Source organism: Mercenaria mercenaria, chromosome 5, assembly GCF_021730395.1.
Source record: "Mercenaria mercenaria strain notata chromosome 5, MADL_Memer_1, whole genome shotgun sequence".
In the NCBI taxonomy this organism is placed as follows: domain Eukaryota; kingdom Metazoa; phylum Mollusca; class Bivalvia; order Venerida; family Veneridae; genus Mercenaria; species Mercenaria mercenaria.
The window spans coordinates 78,159,357-78,176,507 of record NC_069365.1 but is presented as its reverse complement, the minus strand read 5'-3'; the positions used below and the strand labels follow the sequence as shown (position 1 = coordinate 78,176,507).

The window sequence follows — 17,151 nt, the reverse complement described above, 5'->3', positions numbered from 1 at the left end:
AAAACTAGGTCACTAGGTCAGATCAAAGAAAAACCTTATGTATGCGATAGAGGCTGTAGTTTTCAATCAATCTTCACGAATTTTAGTCAGAATGATTACCTTGATGAAATCTAGGACGAATTCGAAAATGGGTCATCTAGGGTCAAAAACTAGGTCACTAGGTCAAATCAAAGAAAAACCTTGTGTATGCGATAGAGGCTGTATTTTTCAATTAATCTTCATGAATTTTGGTCAGAATGATTACCTTGATGAAATCTAGGCCGAGTTTGAAAATGGGTTATCTGGGGTCAAAATCTAGGTCACTAGGTCAATTAAAGGAAAACCTTGTGTATGTTAATCTTCGTGAATTTTGGTCAGAATGATTGCTTTAATGAAATCTAGGTCAAGATTGAATATGGGTTATCTGGGGTCAAAAACTAGGTCACTAGGTCAAATCAAAGGAAAAGTTTGTATATGCGATAGAGGCTGCATTTTTTAATTGATCTTCCTGAAATTAAGTCAAAATGATAACCTTAATGAAATCTAGGCCAAATTTGAAAATGGGTCATCTTGGGTCAAAAAGTAGGTCACTTGGTCAAATCAAAGAAAAAACTTGTGTATGCGATAGAGGCTGTATTTTCCAATTGATCTTCATGAAATTTGGTCAAATGATTGCCTTCATAAAATCTACATAAAATTTGATTATGGGTCATCTTGGGTCAAAAAGTAGGTCACTAGGTCAAATCAAAGAAAACCCTTCTTTATGCAATAGAGGCTGTATTTTTCAATTGATCTTCATGAAATTTGGTCAGAATGATTGCCTTGATGAAGTCTAGGTCATGTTTGAATATGGGTCATCTGGGTCAAAAAGTAGGTCACTAGGTTAAATCAAAGGAAAACCTTGTGTATGCGATAGAGGCTATTTTTTTTCAACTGATCTTCATGAAATTTTGTCAGAATAATAGCCTTGATGAAATTTAGGTCAAGTTCGAATACGGGTCATCTGGGTTTAAAAACTAGGTCACTATGTCAAATCAAGGATAAACCTTGTGTATGCAATAGGGGCTACATTTTACACTGGATTTTCATAAAATCTGGTCAGAATGGTTGCCTTGATGAAATCTAGGTCAAGTTCGAATATGGGTAGTCTGGGGTCAAAAACTAGGTCACTAGGTCAAATCAAAGAAAAAACCTTGTGTATGCGATAGAGGCTATATTTTTCAATTGATCTTCATGAAATTTGGTCAGAATGATAGCCTTGATGAAATCTAGGCCAAGTTCGAATATGTGTCATCTTGGGTCAAAAATTAGGTCACTAGGTAAAATCAAAGAAAATACTTACTTATACTCACGATTTCTGCTCCAATTTTAATGATAATTGGTCAGAATATTTTTTTCCATGAAATCACTAGGTCAAACATGTTTCCACTGTTATGTTGTGTTATGGTGTGTTTCTCAGGTGAGCGACCTAGGGCCATCTTGGCCCTCTTGTTAATATAGTGATAACGGAACAATCCGTAAGATGAAAGTTTTTCTGCATATGCAAGCGGTAGTTGTAATACAGTGATAACAGAATAATCCGAAAGATAAACAAGCGTATGTTAGCTATAGTTTTGTGTGAAATTCTAATATGCTTTTCTCTTTTAAAACAGTCTTACGATAAAATGACGTCACGTTAACGTGCGGTGACGTTAACGTTTTTGTTGCGACAAAGAAAGAGCGCTCCTATATTTTATCTAATCCGTGTTTTAACACTATTTATACACTCGAGCGGTAATACGTCGCACAAATAATTTCACGAGGGCATTTTATGTTGTTTTTATTATCGCTGTTGTTCAGAGGCTGATACATATTTAGATTCTGCGTTTCATCGAATAGAAAGTTGAGTATTAATTTTCAGACGGTGTCGAACATTTCGCGTAAATGGAAACAAACTCACAGGATAAAAACATGTTTAAATAAGTAAATTTGACAGTTTTATCTAAATGAATTGTAACGACATGTCTGTTTACAAGAACGACGACGGAAAATAAACAAAATGTAGCTTTTGGTAGCGCGCTACGAATGTAAGCATTGACAGTTAAATTCTTAATAAAGTTGAAGTATGTTTAAGTTTTCCATGTGTGTTTAAAGGACGATTCTTCTGAATCAAATAGCCAAAAAAAAAAAATGTAACAATACGGGAGTACGATAGAGTTGTGGCCCCTGGCAAGAAATGAACCAAACTTCGAGAAATATTTAAATATCGCAGTAGATTATATGACTACAGATGATTTTTATGGTTTCTTTCTAATGAATACGACATAAGCTACATCTGAAGTAAAAAAGTTGTACGTTGAGAAAAAAAAGTTTTTTTACATAACAACTTCCTTGAAAAACAGAAATTAAAGAAATTATCTTTTTCGTAAAAAAAATGGAATTTGAAGTAAAATATAATTATTCGTATCAATTAAGTAATATTCTATGTACTGAAGAGAAAATGTAAGAACAATGAATCAGTTTGTTATGAAACATATTCATAGTTTACTTCAGATCTTTGTTCTCATATTTTAGAATCAATTTTAAATTGGTCATGCACTTACCCTGTCCATAACATAAAAACGAGCATGGTGGCACAAACTTGATTGCTGAAAATGATAGAGTATATATTGAGGTAGATATATATGTATAATAAAAAATCTGTCCATAGAAAAAATGTTGTAGGAGGTGTCCTTAAAGCAGCTAAAGGTCTATATTAGTAATTTCCCTGTCGCATTACTATCAAATGATACGAAATGTTATTGATTAATACTTTTACCATTAACAACTAGCATGGTTTACAGGAGATGTCGTCTACATATATTAAACAGCTTTGGATATGTCATAGAAATACAAGGCGTAAAACAAATGATTTATTCATGAGCTTAAAGTCACGTGACAAAATAACATTAAGCCTCATACTAATACTTGAGCTTGAGGCAGATCGAATCAGACAAGAACTTTAGACATTGGAAATTATTATCATTTTAGGACATATCGTGAAATTTGTGATGGACTAAATAAGAATGAAGTGTACTTTTTTGTTTGTGTGTTTGTTGACTTTCGCTGCAGTCTGGAACTTTATTTCCTCTGTTGATATTATATTTAGAAAATACGATTTTGATTCCTACATAGCAGGATACAGGTGCATACCAAATGAAACCGCCTTTGAAGTTGAAAACATACCTAATCTTCCTCAATGCGGCAGGCTATGTCACCTGAATAACATGTGTCTCAGCTATTCTTACAAACCGGATTCTTACAAGTGCATTGGATGTCGTGTTAATCTTGGCATCAAAGCCAGCAGTTACGAGTCGTATCCTGGTTCACTATATTTTCAGACTAAGACATGTAAGTTTAATTTTAAAGACATTTTACATCCATCTTTCTCATTCGGAACTCAATGATAAATTGAAGGCCACAGTGCTCATTAAAACAGAAAAATAAATGTGAGCGTTTGTGTTCTATAATGTTCTTGCTCGTATAAAGAGTACTGTGCGTTATGTACTACACGCTCACAAATGTAATAGCAAAGACAGTATGCAAAAGTGATATTACTGAAAATAAGAAGGGTTTAAACAAGTAGTTGTTACTAGATATAATATTGCTCTTCACACATTTTTTGATACACTTAATCAAGTTATGTACGTTTGAGGATTGGTTAGAGTTTTCTAATATTTCCGGTAAGGTATAATTTAGGCCCTCCTAAAATTAGATGTTTTCGCAACATCATCAACAAACTTATGAACTCAATTTCTTTTGGGGTAGTTTAGGGGGAAAAAACAACAAAAAAAAACCCAGCAGATAACTAACTCTTGCACTGCTGAAATACAGTGTGGTCTAAACGCAATTTAGTGTTAAATGGTACATTTTCAAAGAATGTTTAGATATTCAACACATTGTCTTGATCTGACGTTACATACATCAATGTCAGTGTGCAGCTAGATTCTTGTATTTCTTTTTTTTTTCATGCAAATCATGTGTAATCACCATCATTGAAATCAATATCTTAAAGTTAAGATTCTTTTGTGAAAGATTAATGTAGTACCTCTTTAAGGTTACCGATAAATATAATACTCTTCCAAAGCAATACACTGAGATGAAAAGGAATTCGTGAATTTTGGAATGTCACGGTGGTTAGTTTAGGACACACAATTTTTATCATCTCGAGATGTTTGTGCGTTCGAGATGACTTTATCTTTTATCAAGAGAATTATATTGTCCTTAATCGATCACAGCTTAATTAATGGCCATACTTATGTGCAATTCAAAAGTTTGTATACTTTTAGATAAATGATAACATTGTTTACCATGACATATAGAAAAGCAGGCCATGTTTACTTCCCGATTGTTGTTAATATGTAATTCTGAAATCCAACAAACAGTTTAGTAAAGAAGATATTCAATGTGTCCACTTTATACTTATAGAAAAAGATAAGCCTGATAATGCTGACGATTTAAGGGGATTTTTCCTACTTGTCTTCTTTGGGTGTATTTTTCGGCGTGCCGTATTAAGCACGATTTTATGACCTCATATGACCTTATGCCGCCGGAATAATGTACCAATCGGATTGCTTGGTAAGGTATTCTCGGTATTTTCACCCATAATGATAGATTTTGTAAGAGTGGCGCTGATTGGAGGAAAGGCTGAAAATGCGTCACTCTGAGTCATGTGTGACACTGAGTGAAATGACAACGCGTTCGTCATCTATAACCTCTAAAAGTACAACACCATCGGGTTGTATGCGTACCACTTGGTTTAAACATATTTTATTTCCCAATATGTACATTTCAAATGATTATTTACATACATAAATTCTGGATTGGACTGGAAGCCAGTAGGCTTATTGAAGTCCTCTCCATATATATAATCAATTTACACAAAATCCTGGCGTTATTGAACTTATAGAAAGGAAATGCTCTCTTATATTGTATTCGAGTTGATCTAAGTTATCGGAAAAGAAACATATCAAACTAGTAAAAACAAAACAAAAGAATATTAATCAAAATCAAAATATAATGTAGACTCTAGATAAGTAAAAAGAAATCAGAGAGTAAATGGACAGGAAGATGAAGATAGGCGACAGGGTTGTTAGTTTTGTACAATGGTGAATTATCTTAGGAATCGTTTCGATTTCTCTATATATCTGTGTACTGCAGAGAAGATAGTGGTATTGTCTTCGTACGAGAGAGACTGGTCACCACAAAAGAGAACATTTAAAGATACCTGGCAATAACTAGAAACTGTCCCGAGGAGACTCATTCGTAAGTCACTGTACCTTTCACAGTGAAGGAAGTAATGATTAGCGCTTTCAGCGTAGCCACAAATACAGTTTGGAGAGTCAATAATGTTCTTTGAATAAAGATCTTGAGAAAGTGAACTACAGTTGGTACGCAACCTAGTATGTAAAACCTGAATTTCTCGACTCCCATAATAATAATATTTAGGAACATATACAATATTCGAGTTGAGGTGGTGTTTAAAACTAGATAGTGATTCAGCTTCCCGAGTAGGTCGTGGCAATTCATTGAAAAGACGTACAGCTGAAGGAAGAAATGAGTTTTGATAAAGTGTTGTGCGTGCACGTGGAACTTGTATGTCGTCTGCGTTGCGGAGGCTGTAATTAGACCTATCTTCTACGAGAGGCTGAACTAAATATGACAAGTATTCAGGCGTAAGACCTTGTTCCATTTTATAAAAAAGAATTAGTTTATGTTTACTTCTTCTGTCTTTCAATGTGTCCCAGCCCACTTCTTTAATTAATATCTGGATAGAAACTAATTTAGTAGTACCGGTCACGATGCGGGCGGCTTCATATTGAATTTTTTTCTAGTTCATCGGACTCTTCAGTTGTACAGTTATCAAAAAGGACAACTGCATATTCAAGTATTGGTCTTATATAACTAATATACATTGTTTCTAATGATTTCCGGTCTAAAATGAATTTGAGTTTCCGCATTATATTTAGTCTATTGTAAGCTTTGGATTTAATGTATTCAATATGTTGGTTCCATCGAAGATCATTAAAAATAGTACACCTAAGTGTTTGTGATTTTGAACTTCTTGAACGATTTGGTTCTGCATTATGATAGGTGGATGGGGGAGCTGGTGTATTTTTTTTGAAAAGAGAAGACATTCAGTTTTCTTTGGGTTAAATTTAACTAACCATCTTGCAGCCCACTCAGACATTTTCGACAGATCAACATTGAGTGTATTTTCCGCTTCTTGCTCATTTTCAACAATTACATAAAGACTTGTGTCATCAGCAAATAGACGTATATTAGCTCCGATGTCATGTACGATGTCATTAATGTACATCAGGAAAAGTAAAGGGCCCAGAATGGACCCCCGAGGTACACCAGCATTGATAGAATTCCAGTCAGATTTAGCACCACATATTACCACACGCTGCCTACGATTGGAAAGATAAGATGAGAACCAAGAGTTCAGACGACCAGAAATTCCAAATAATTTAAGCTTATAGAGTAGACCAGTATGCCAGACACAATCGAATGCTTTACTGATATCACAGAAGACAGCCCTAAACTCTTTGCCGGAGTCAATTGCATGAGTGAATGTGTTGTAAAGATAAACAAGTTGATTGACTGTGGAATCTCTTGGCACAAAACCAGATTGTAAAGGTTTAAGTAGATTGTTATCCTGAAGATAGTTGCAAACATGTTTAATACGATTCTCTCAAAGACCTTACCGACTGTATTTAGAAGAGAAATTGGTCTGCAATTAGTGACAAGAGATGGATCTCCAGATTTGAATAGGGGTGTAACGTTTGCTTCCTTCCATCCTTCTGGAAAAGTGCAACAAGTAAGTGAGTGGTTAAAAAGATCACATAATGGTGAAGCAAGTTCGAAAGAAAGTTCACGCAGAATTCGGTTGTTTACCCCGTCGGGACCGGATGCTTTGCCGAGTGGTAAGGTTTTAAGTACAGACTGAACTTCTTCTGGTGAAATTTGAAGTGAATTTAGGGAAGGATGCTGAGTGTTTGGACTGTCAGGCAATGTTTGGGCAGCCGTTTCATCTAACAGGGATTGTTCTTTGGAGAAATTGTTTAACAGGTTAGCCTTTTGTTTGTCATCATAAACAACTTCGTCATCATATACAAGGTTGGAAATGGTGCTTTTGGTTGTTGGTTTAATGAAGGATTTCATACAACACCACCACGATTTAGAAGACTTTGAGTGATCTGTAAGGTTTTTGGCAAGTTTGGAAGTATGAGTTTTCTCTGCTTCTTTGATAAGTGTAGTAATACTATTCCTAAGATGCCGAAATCTAGACCAGTGTTCTTCAGACCCAGTGTTCTTAGCTTTTCGATAAATTCGTTTTCTTTTTCTTATAAGTTTTTTTACATGAGTTGTAATCCATGATGGATCATTCTGCCGTATAAGAACTTCCCTGTTTGGGATGCACTATTTTGCAATTTCCAAAATTTGATGAGTTATATTCGAACAATAAGTATTATTTTCATCTTTAAAAGAACTCGTATTTATTATCGATGCTTTCTGGCGCAGAAGATCATAGTTTCCTTTATCAAATAGCCAAATATGTCTTTTAAAAGCTGGGTTAGAATGCTTCTTTAAATTTAAAAGTCCGTAAGTAGGGCAATGATAACGTATTTCTTGTGATAAGAAGGGATCACCAACACCAGAACAGTATAGAAGACTTGTATTAGATGTAAATATTAAATCAATTAACGAGGACGAATTCTCAGTATAATTGTGTAGGTTCATCAATGTGCTGTATGAACGAGAATTTTGGCAGATTGAGTGGATCTTGCGGGCTGATTGTTGGTTTGCACAGTTAAGATTAAAGTCACCTACGACTATTATATCACGAAAGCCTGTGTCAACCGCCAAGTGTAAAGAATCAACAATTTTTGAGTGTTGAAGTGCATCTGTATTTGGTGGTCTGTAGAATAAACCAAACAAAATGTTTTTAGTTTCAGGAACTAATTCAACCCAAATACACTCGGTACCAGGAATTTCTAGTTCTGTCCTTATTTTGTAATGGAGTGTATCCCTAATATACAATAAAACACCTCCGTGTGGATCGTGCGTACGGTCTTTCCGTTCAGGAAGATGAAAAGACGCAAAACGAAGCTCTTCTGTATGGATTGATTGGTTTAACCATGTCTCTGATAAGGCAATTATGTCAAAATCACGGAGTTCGGCAAATAACAACTCTAGTTTATTTGATATACTTTGTATATTATAGTGAACAAATGAAATATGTCTAGACAAGTCTAAGCTGTTTACAGACGAAGGTGATAAAGAAGAAGAGGAAGTATCTTGTGTTGAAACCGTCGGGCCAGGGTTCGGGTGGACGTCGCCAGATAACAATTTTTTTAAGATAAGATAACTATATACCAGGAAATTCATCGAAAAGACACCGGCAATAGCAGCAAGAGAAAACCTTGAGTTATCTAGATGTTTAGTGCTTTTTGGATAATTCTTTTTCAGTCCTGCGGTGACTGGCATTTGACTAGACTGTTGTGTTATATAATGTAAGGCCGTGAATATTGACAATAAAGAGAAGTGAAGACTAAGCATGAAGCTTATGAGGACTAAAAATCTAAATCGTCCCTGCAAGCAAAAATTCCTCATGATGGCTGGTTTTCTATAAGTATTGTTGGTCATGTTATTTGCAAGAGGTAAAACTGGAAGAAATCAAAAGCCAACAGGAGGAACATAACCAAAACACAGTACATTAACATACAAGAGAAAGATCGAAAAGGTATTAGAAAATACTCTGTCGCCAAAGAAGCTTTTGGAAAGAAATAGAAAGGACTTAATCTAATGGTGAGTATTAGGAGAAGAAAAGAGATCATTATTTGTAATAATGATTAAGTTGACTTGAAAGATACATTTACACAGATCAAGTGAAGGACTGCAAAGTTAACGTGTTTAAAGAGAATATAATGTAAAAAGGAAATAGATTAGGTTATATTTAGCAATGACTAATTGGACAATTTCGGTCAATGAGAATGGCGATGATAATTAAAATTGCGTATTGTAGTTTCTTAGAAAATAATCAATCGGTTAACGTAGCGCATGTGATGATGAAAAAATGTTTATAAGGTAACATATTAGCAAATGTAGAAATACATGTACTTTGACGAAAATTGTAATTACGCAAAAGAATGAGACATTTTTGTTCAAATAGCACTGCTGATACTCAATAATAATTGTTCCTAGGATAAAAAGGTGGATATGTGAATGGCTTCATATTATGTGAAGTGCATATCATCAATGCAACACCCTTGTTCACACAAAAATACCTCGTAGCGGTCAAGCCTAAGCGGTCAAGCTGTGAATGTAAAACGTTACTCACATTTAATCACGTGCAAAACATGACTCCTGTGTCTATATCCGTGACAATAGATACATGTATTTTCGCATTTATACATGTAAGTTCTGCTTTATAAACACCGAAAACGTACCATTTGTAACTAGTCCAACTTTTATTTTGACACTATTGATATATTCAAAATCACATAGTCTGTGCAAATTTATCCTTCAAAGTCCAATAAACTTCCAAAACTTCAATAAATCATCGGTAGCACAGAGCAAATGAAAACACGTTCACCGCCATCTTTACCGGAAGATCTTTTTTCTTTGAACAGGTGTGCGTAACCAAATATTCATCTGCTCATCCGGACATATTTCTGTTTTGTTAAGTTTTCTTGTTAAGTTATTTCTGTTTTGTTAAGTTTCTTTTCCTTAAGTTTTGTTTTTACAAAAAGGTTATTTGTTTTATACAGTCATTAACTCTTACAATGCATTACAGCAACAATTTCTAACCAGTGCAAATCATGACTAACCTGCAACAACATGCCCGATACTGTTAAATTTTAGACTCTACATTTTAAATTAATCTTTCCGGCGAAAACAGTACTGTACATATTCTGAATGATAGACAAATTTGATAATAAGCTGAAGTAGGGTAAGGGTTCATGTTGCTTCAAACAATTTTAGAAATAAAGTATAGAACGTATTTCAATATTGTTTGCTTACTGTTACCATCTTTTAAGCACCAAAGGCTCAAAGTGAACTTTTGTGATTGTTTGGTGTCCGTCGTGTGTCCCTCCACAATCTTTTTCAGAACTACTGTCCCCATTTATACAAAACTTCACAGAGGCCTCTTTCAACATTGCCAAAAGATTTAAAATACAGGTTTCTGCCCATATATAACTAGTGCTTCAGTTACATCACGCCGACCATCTTTTTTTAAAGATATTTCTTGTTTGTTGTTGTTTGCCTGGTACACGTCCGCTGTTGGCGTAGTAGGGAGACTGCGTTTTTGGAGAAGGGTTTTACATGTTGTATATTCAGTTTTGCATTTTTCCACTCCCCCAACATCCTCATCTCTTCATCTACCGTTACCAAGTTTTTTATTTTCGATATAATGAAAATGTACTTGTTACTGAACTGTTAAAGCTATCTGTCTGTTATATATCGTCGCAAGGTTCCTTAATGTTGCGGGCCTACGTTGCGATGATTGGCTCTAGGGCTGTGTTTGGGTGTGCGTCCTATACATACCACAGTAATGCAATTTTCTATAAATTCATGGTATTAAAATTATTTTGTAATATCTAATAATGTGTGTTAGAAAACGTTTTTCTCTATTCATGCATTTGATACATTATTCGTTTTCTTAGACTGAGACCATGACTCATTTTTGTCAGTTTCAGAAACCAGCTGCAAAGAAATTTTAGAGAATAATCCCTCTACAACAAGTGGCCTGTATAAGGTAAAGTTATCGGAGTCAAAGAAGATACCAACAGTCTACTGTGACATGGACACAAACGGCGGAGGTTGGACAGTAAGTTTATTTATAAGGTTACAAAAATGGCCTGTAAAAGATAAAGTTATCGAAGTCATGGAAGATACCAACAGTCCACTGTGACATGGACGCGTACGTCGGAGGTTGGACGGTAAATAATTTATAAGGCTACAAAAGTGCCCTGTATAAGATCTTTTTTGTAGGATTTAACGTCGCACCGACCAGGATAGGTCATATGGCGACTTTCCAGCTTTAATGGTGGAGGAAGGTTATAGATTTCAAAGAAGATACCAACAGTCTAATAATTGTTCTAATAATTCAAAACGTTCTTGAACCGATTGAACGAAGAAAATAAAGCAAACTTTTGTTTACCCCTTCCATGTAGTCATATGATATATAATATATTCAGTTCATTTATTCTACAACGGTTCTTATTTTTGGTGCAAATCGCCTTTGCAAAATTTTATAACAAGATGATTATTTATTTTTCGTTCTATTCTAATAAACATGTTCTTACAAATTCAACATTAATAATTTTGTATTTCTTTGTAAGGTTTTGTTGCTTGCTTTGTTTAAAAAATAAAGCTTTAGGATTAGTGTTTTGAATACTTCTTCAAGTTTACGTAAGAAATGGACAATTATAAATTGATACAATATTTTTTTTTCAAATCATTTTTGTTTATTATCTGTATGATTATGAATTAACAGTACTTATTTTCATTTCTTGGCAGGTGCTTCAGAACAGGTTTAACGGTTCAGTAGACTTTTTTCGAAATTTCTCGGAATATGAAAACGGCTTTGGTGCGTTAAATGGTGAATTTTGGTTAGGTATGTTGCATTTATTACTTACTACCTATTGTCAGAATATTGCATGATTCAATGTTTAAGCCATATGGTTGTATGTCTTTGTCTTCGGTGGTCTAGTTGTAACACGCTTGACTGTCAATACAGAGGTCCGGGATTCTAATCCTGGTTCAGGCACTGAACATTTCTGAGATTTTCTTTAGTGTCCCACACCTAACTAAGAGGCCTGTACTGGTTATTCCAAGAAAAGACGGCTTCGCTAGTATCGGTGCTATACACCGGACACGTTACAGAACCAGACTGTCTATTCGCAAAGAGCTAGGCTAAGTTAGCCGGACAGGCCTGTATCTAAAAAGGATTTCTCTCTATCTGTTCTGGGGGCTTTATCTTGCTCTGTCCCTCTTGTCAGATCGCTCTTTGCCTGTTCTAGTAGAGGATGAATTCCGCGCCCTGGGTGGCTGTTTTGCTATATGTAAAGCGCCTTTGAAAGCGATTATCATGAAAAGGTTGCTATATAAATCTGTTATAATAATGAGAATAATAATGATAATAATAAAAATGTTCCTTAGTGGTTTAAAGAACAAATTTTGTATTGAATAATTAAATCAAAGCCTTGAAATGTCTGATGGTTGCGGGTTTTTGGTAGATTCATTTCTTTTTAAATGCCAGTCTATGTATGAATATACATGAATGAGAAACAAATACAAATTTAATGTGCCTCATATGTTAGATGAACTCTGCCTGACCCAGTTTGTGATGTAACCATGGGCTGGAATACCTTATCATTGATAAATCTTACATAATCTAAATGGTCAGTGTGAGTGGATACAGGTTGAATAAGAACTGCTTGTTCATTGATAATTTATTCGCATTGTTCATGAATGGGACTATTTTGTGTAGCACATGAACATCCTTTGGATGTGATTCGGAATCAAATAAAGATGCTATGATTGTCAGAAATACACTTTAACTTTGGTAGCGGGGTAAACCCGCAACCAAAAATGTAAGGATAAAATTGATATTCAGCAGCTGGTAGACATTCTCTTTCATTTTTTTTTCTACAAGAAAATATGATATATATGCTACCGTTTATAGCATTTGAATAGCGTACAGATGTAACTTCTTTGCGCTGGTCCTAAAGCTCCGCTCCTAGTTACGATACTGTAACTCTTCTTTAGTCTATGGAGGTCATATATCTTCTTTAAAAAATCATCCGCCATGACTGTGTAGCTTCTATAGCTTCCTGTTAAGGAACTGGGATAATTCCAGTCTGACTAAAGTCATCTCCTATTACGCTACCATTAGGATCTGAAAACGACCCATTGATAGCCTCGTTCCGACGACCCTTTCGCTAGCCATTCAGAGCTTAACTTACAACATTTTGCAAATCAAAAGTTAGCTCAGTCGGTAGGCCACTTGCTCTGTAAACGTGGGGTCCTACGTTCGAGCCCTGGTTTGACTGCTCATTTTTTTCATTCTTTGACATTTGAAGAAGTCGTCTGGTTGGTTCAAATAAAAATAGATTTGCGAAAATCAAAATAGCAATATATATAGGAAATCCAAAATATACAGAAGACGAATGTGAATGGATCATTCTCAGATCTTCGATTAGAAGATCAAGTAGTCAGATTGGGGATAAATTATTCGTCAAATCCTTCATGTGTCTGCGTCAGCAGTTGCATACCGAAGAATTCACGGTCTTATAACATAACACTCATATGATTTTAACAGAGGTATGCTCTGGTAAATGCTGTTTAGAGAAGTTACTTCCGATTTGGTCTAAGATGATAAACAAGTACTTGTCTAACAAATGGTTGGTTCCCTTTAACTATTGTCAATACATCAAACCCCAAAATTATTCTGTCAATGTGAGGATTGGCTCGGGTTCGATTCCCGACTCTGGAATATTTTGTTCTTGATTTTGCATTTTAAGACTGCTTGGAAACAAAACACATATGTTCTGTTGTTCATTGTATGAACAAACGATCATTTTAGCGAAAATCTTGAGGTCAGTGCCTTAAAATGCGTAGTAAAAAATAAAAACTGCATGCAAATATATTTTAACACTTTGTTCAATTTGTACTAAAACAAACTTTAAATGTCCAGGTCTAAAGATTGTGCATGAAATGACATATCAAGGTACAACTGAGTTCAGGCTGGATATCGCATTGGCTAACGGCAGGACTTTTACCGAAACCTACCAGAACTTTTATCTCGACAAAGGCCCACACTATACCCTTCACCTTGGTGAACCAGGTAAAAATGTTCATTTTTGTTAATTCTGTTTATTTCTTTGGAGACAAAACTTACTCTTTGTGAATAAATATGATGTAATAAGCATTTCTTTTTAATTTAATGTATCAGCAGACATTCAGTGTTGAGCTGTTCCACAATACTTGGGATCAGTAGACTTATCGTTGCACTATAATTAGTTAGTTTGGTAGAGTAGTATTTTATATAATGACGTCACAAATGCCATCAGATTGATGAACGTATTGTACAATCACTTGAGAAAATTACATATACTTGGCGTCATTGAAAAGTTACCACTTAATATATACCTCTTTACTTGTTTATACAATATCTACGTCACTTTTTCATGGCCTGTGCGCGGTCTGTTACTCATAGACCTTGTCTGATCATGTCTCCTAACCCATTTCATGACTGTCAGGTGAGAACAGCACATACGACGTGCAATTTCACGACACGAAAGTTCGGCGTCAACCATGCAAATGACCTGATGGCGTTGATCGTGCCTTAAACGTGGCATTCTTAGCAAGGTTATTCTGGATTTTTAACGTATTCCTTTTAGTCTTGTCGATTAATTTTCAAGTGCGATGAATTTAAAATATAAGGGCCATTAGGGTGGTAACTTTCCAGTGACGCTGAGTATACTTTGAATTATTTATCAAATGATAATACTCATCCTGATATAAGCATTTGTAAAACATATACTAAAACGCAGAATTATCTTCCGTTCCTTTTAATTTCCTCTTTTCAATACAATTCTATCTATACTAGTAGTTGATTTGTAATAGTTAATAGCATGAATTGAACAATGTAATATAAAGATAGTGTTAATTTTTCTTACTTTTTCTTTATTTCTGTTGCAAATGTAGGTTCAACACATACTGTGTTTGGTTATAGCAATGGTCAGCATTTTACGACTTATGACTTTGACCAAGATAGAAGACCAACTCATAACTGTGCAGTCAATGGCAATGGTGCTTGGTGGTTTAATGAATGCTCCAAAATACATCTAAATGGAATATATGGAATGTCAGTGAACTACTACGAAAACCACTCAATTATACATGATATGCAACAGGTTAAAACTACTAAAATGATGTTTCGATGATGACGTTGCAACCAGTGCATTAGCAAAATTGCTTTTAGAAGGGAGTTTTTACTTCATCCACTTAAAGCGATTTTAAGACAAATGTAGATATTTATGAACTATTCATGACGCCACTGAAAATGCAAGTTTTAGTATGGTTAAGTTTGGAGGATGTACTTTTATTTATTTTGTCCATGCATTTTTTCGTTCTCATCCTAACAAAACATAAGCTCTTACACGAGGGTACCGACCCTACCCTTACATTCAAATGTTTTAATGCATTTAACATCCATGTAGGAGTTGCACAACATTAAATATTGCTTAAATAAGACCACTATAAAGACATGGTCAGACAAGAGTGGTAAAGTACTTTTGTATGTATATTTTACCTATGTTGAAGGGCATCTGGCAGTTACAATAAGAATTCGGCCGAGAATCTACCAACAAATACATTGACCGGTAATTTCGTATTTTTTCATAAGATATGCCCATTATAATAAGGTTATAGCTTCCTGCAAAATACACGGTATAAGATAAGATTACTTTCTTGTTTGTTTCATGGAGTATTGGAAATATTTTGTTACAATGTAAAAATTATAATTATGGAAAACAGATTTTTTCTAATAAATTGACATTCGCTTGGCCAAAGTAGTATTTTTGAACAAAGTTACTGTCTGCACTTTTTTTCTTATAATATACGTTTGTGAGAATTTTGGGGAAGTGGGTGATAATGAGTTTGTCTAATAGTCCAAAACACAAAACAAAAACCACGCTAAATTGGATGGGATAAAGCTATATAGCATAAGTGAACTATACTTTCAGAAGTTAGACGTGATCACATTGTGTTTATTTTCATCTGTAACAGAACTAATTATGTTATTGATTTCATTCAACAACTACAAAATTAGTGTCGGATTTAGATTCTTTGCTTTGCAATTAAATGTGTCTAGTGTTTAAAATTATGACAGAGCTGCTTTCAAGGTTTATTTAATATCAGTGTCAAATATATATAAAAAAACTGCTCATAAGATGATTCAAATGTTGTGCAAAGTTAGCAAAAAGTCATGTACTGAATTTCTCTTGTTTGCATCGAAATCAGTACCGTAAAAGAATGAAGAGTCCTGCAAATGAGTTTACCTTTTAGAGCATATTTTCTTGAGAGCTCACTTTTCATTAATTCATGTCTTTTTCAAAAAAAAAAAAAAGAATTATTATTGTAATTCCGGTAACGACTGGGGGTAGATTTTAAAATGTCTGAAAGAATCGCTATGCAAGAAAGGTTTTCAAGATCACTCCTTCCTTTCATTTAAATAAATTATGTACATAACTTTGAAAACATTATTGGCTTACGAGAACCACTGACGATCGATAGAATCTTGTTTGCTATTATTGATAAGCTGTTGAATAGATCTGTATCTTGTTTATTATTTTTAGAAAATATGTGCATGTAAATAAATACATGTTTGTCTTTAATATTCTGAACAAATATGACAAAACGAGAGCATACGACTGTAAATGATACAGGTCGCTAAGGTAATTAAATGTAAATAAACAAATATAGTCAAAGAAAACAAATTGAGAACTATTTCATTTGAAATATATCTTTATGCCATTTGAGTTTACACTGTCTAATAAGCAAGTACAGACATTCATCAATACTCGGAGACTGTCTATGCAATGTGAAGGACAATACCTCTGTCATTCTATAATATTACCTAAATCATTAACATTGCTTCCAGTCAGAGAAAAGCCTCAAACCATCAATTATGTAGAATAATTGGAAATTCCTTGTATTATACTTGTTTGCCTTTACATTAAAATCGCCTAATACACAATGTAATGTGAAGTATACGGGGAATGCAGTGAACCTTCAAAAAGTACATTATCTGCTTAATCATATTCGTTGTTTAGTATTGTTTACTTATGCATTTGTGTGCATGCGTGCGTGCGTGTCTGTGAAGAAGTAACATATATATGTGAACACAGCTTACTTGTATATATGACTTGTAGTATCAAATTTTATAGTAGTATAAGACACAGAGGACGCTCCATCAATATTCCCAACTTTAAGGCGTACATTGAGTTAAAAACCAATACAAAGAACTCATCCCTCATCCGAAATTAATTTTGGAGCAGCGGAGATATATACCTCAGAATCATTGTTTCGCAGTTTGGCATGTTACTACGAGATCACTGTTTTATCTTGGTAATTTGT

General features: G+C 34.5%; 1 protein-coding gene across 1 annotated transcript; it reads left to right on the top strand.

Annotated features, from left to right (window-relative positions):
• The first annotated feature begins 2,008 nt into the window (after positions 1-2,008).
• Positions 2,009-16,035, top strand: LOC128557166 (microfibril-associated glycoprotein 4-like). Its single transcript, XM_053544059.1, has 5 exons — positions 2,009-3,348; positions 10,698-10,834; positions 11,527-11,623; positions 13,706-13,855; positions 14,719-16,035. Exons 1-5 carry the CDS (start codon positions 3,024-3,026, stop codon positions 14,955-14,957), a joined length of 948 nt encoding a protein of 315 aa, XP_053400034.1. The 5' UTR covers positions 2,009-3,023; the 3' UTR covers positions 14,958-16,035.
• The last annotated feature ends 1,116 nt before the right edge of the window (positions 16,036-17,151 follow it).

Excerpts from the sequence above, each read along its gene's own strand:
- LOC128557166 (XM_053544059.1), top strand. The coding sequence starts at position 3,024 with ATGAAGTGTACTTTTTTGTTTGTGTGTTTGTTGACTTTCGCTGCAGTC. Across the intron at positions 10,835-11,526 it reads CAAACGGCGGAGGTTGGACA|GTGCTTCAGAACAGGTTTAA; the intron begins GTAAGTTTATTT and ends ATTTCTTGGCAG. Across the intron at positions 11,624-13,705 it reads AAATGGTGAATTTTGGTTAG|GTCTAAAGATTGTGCATGAA; the intron begins GTATGTTGCATT and ends TTAAATGTCCAG.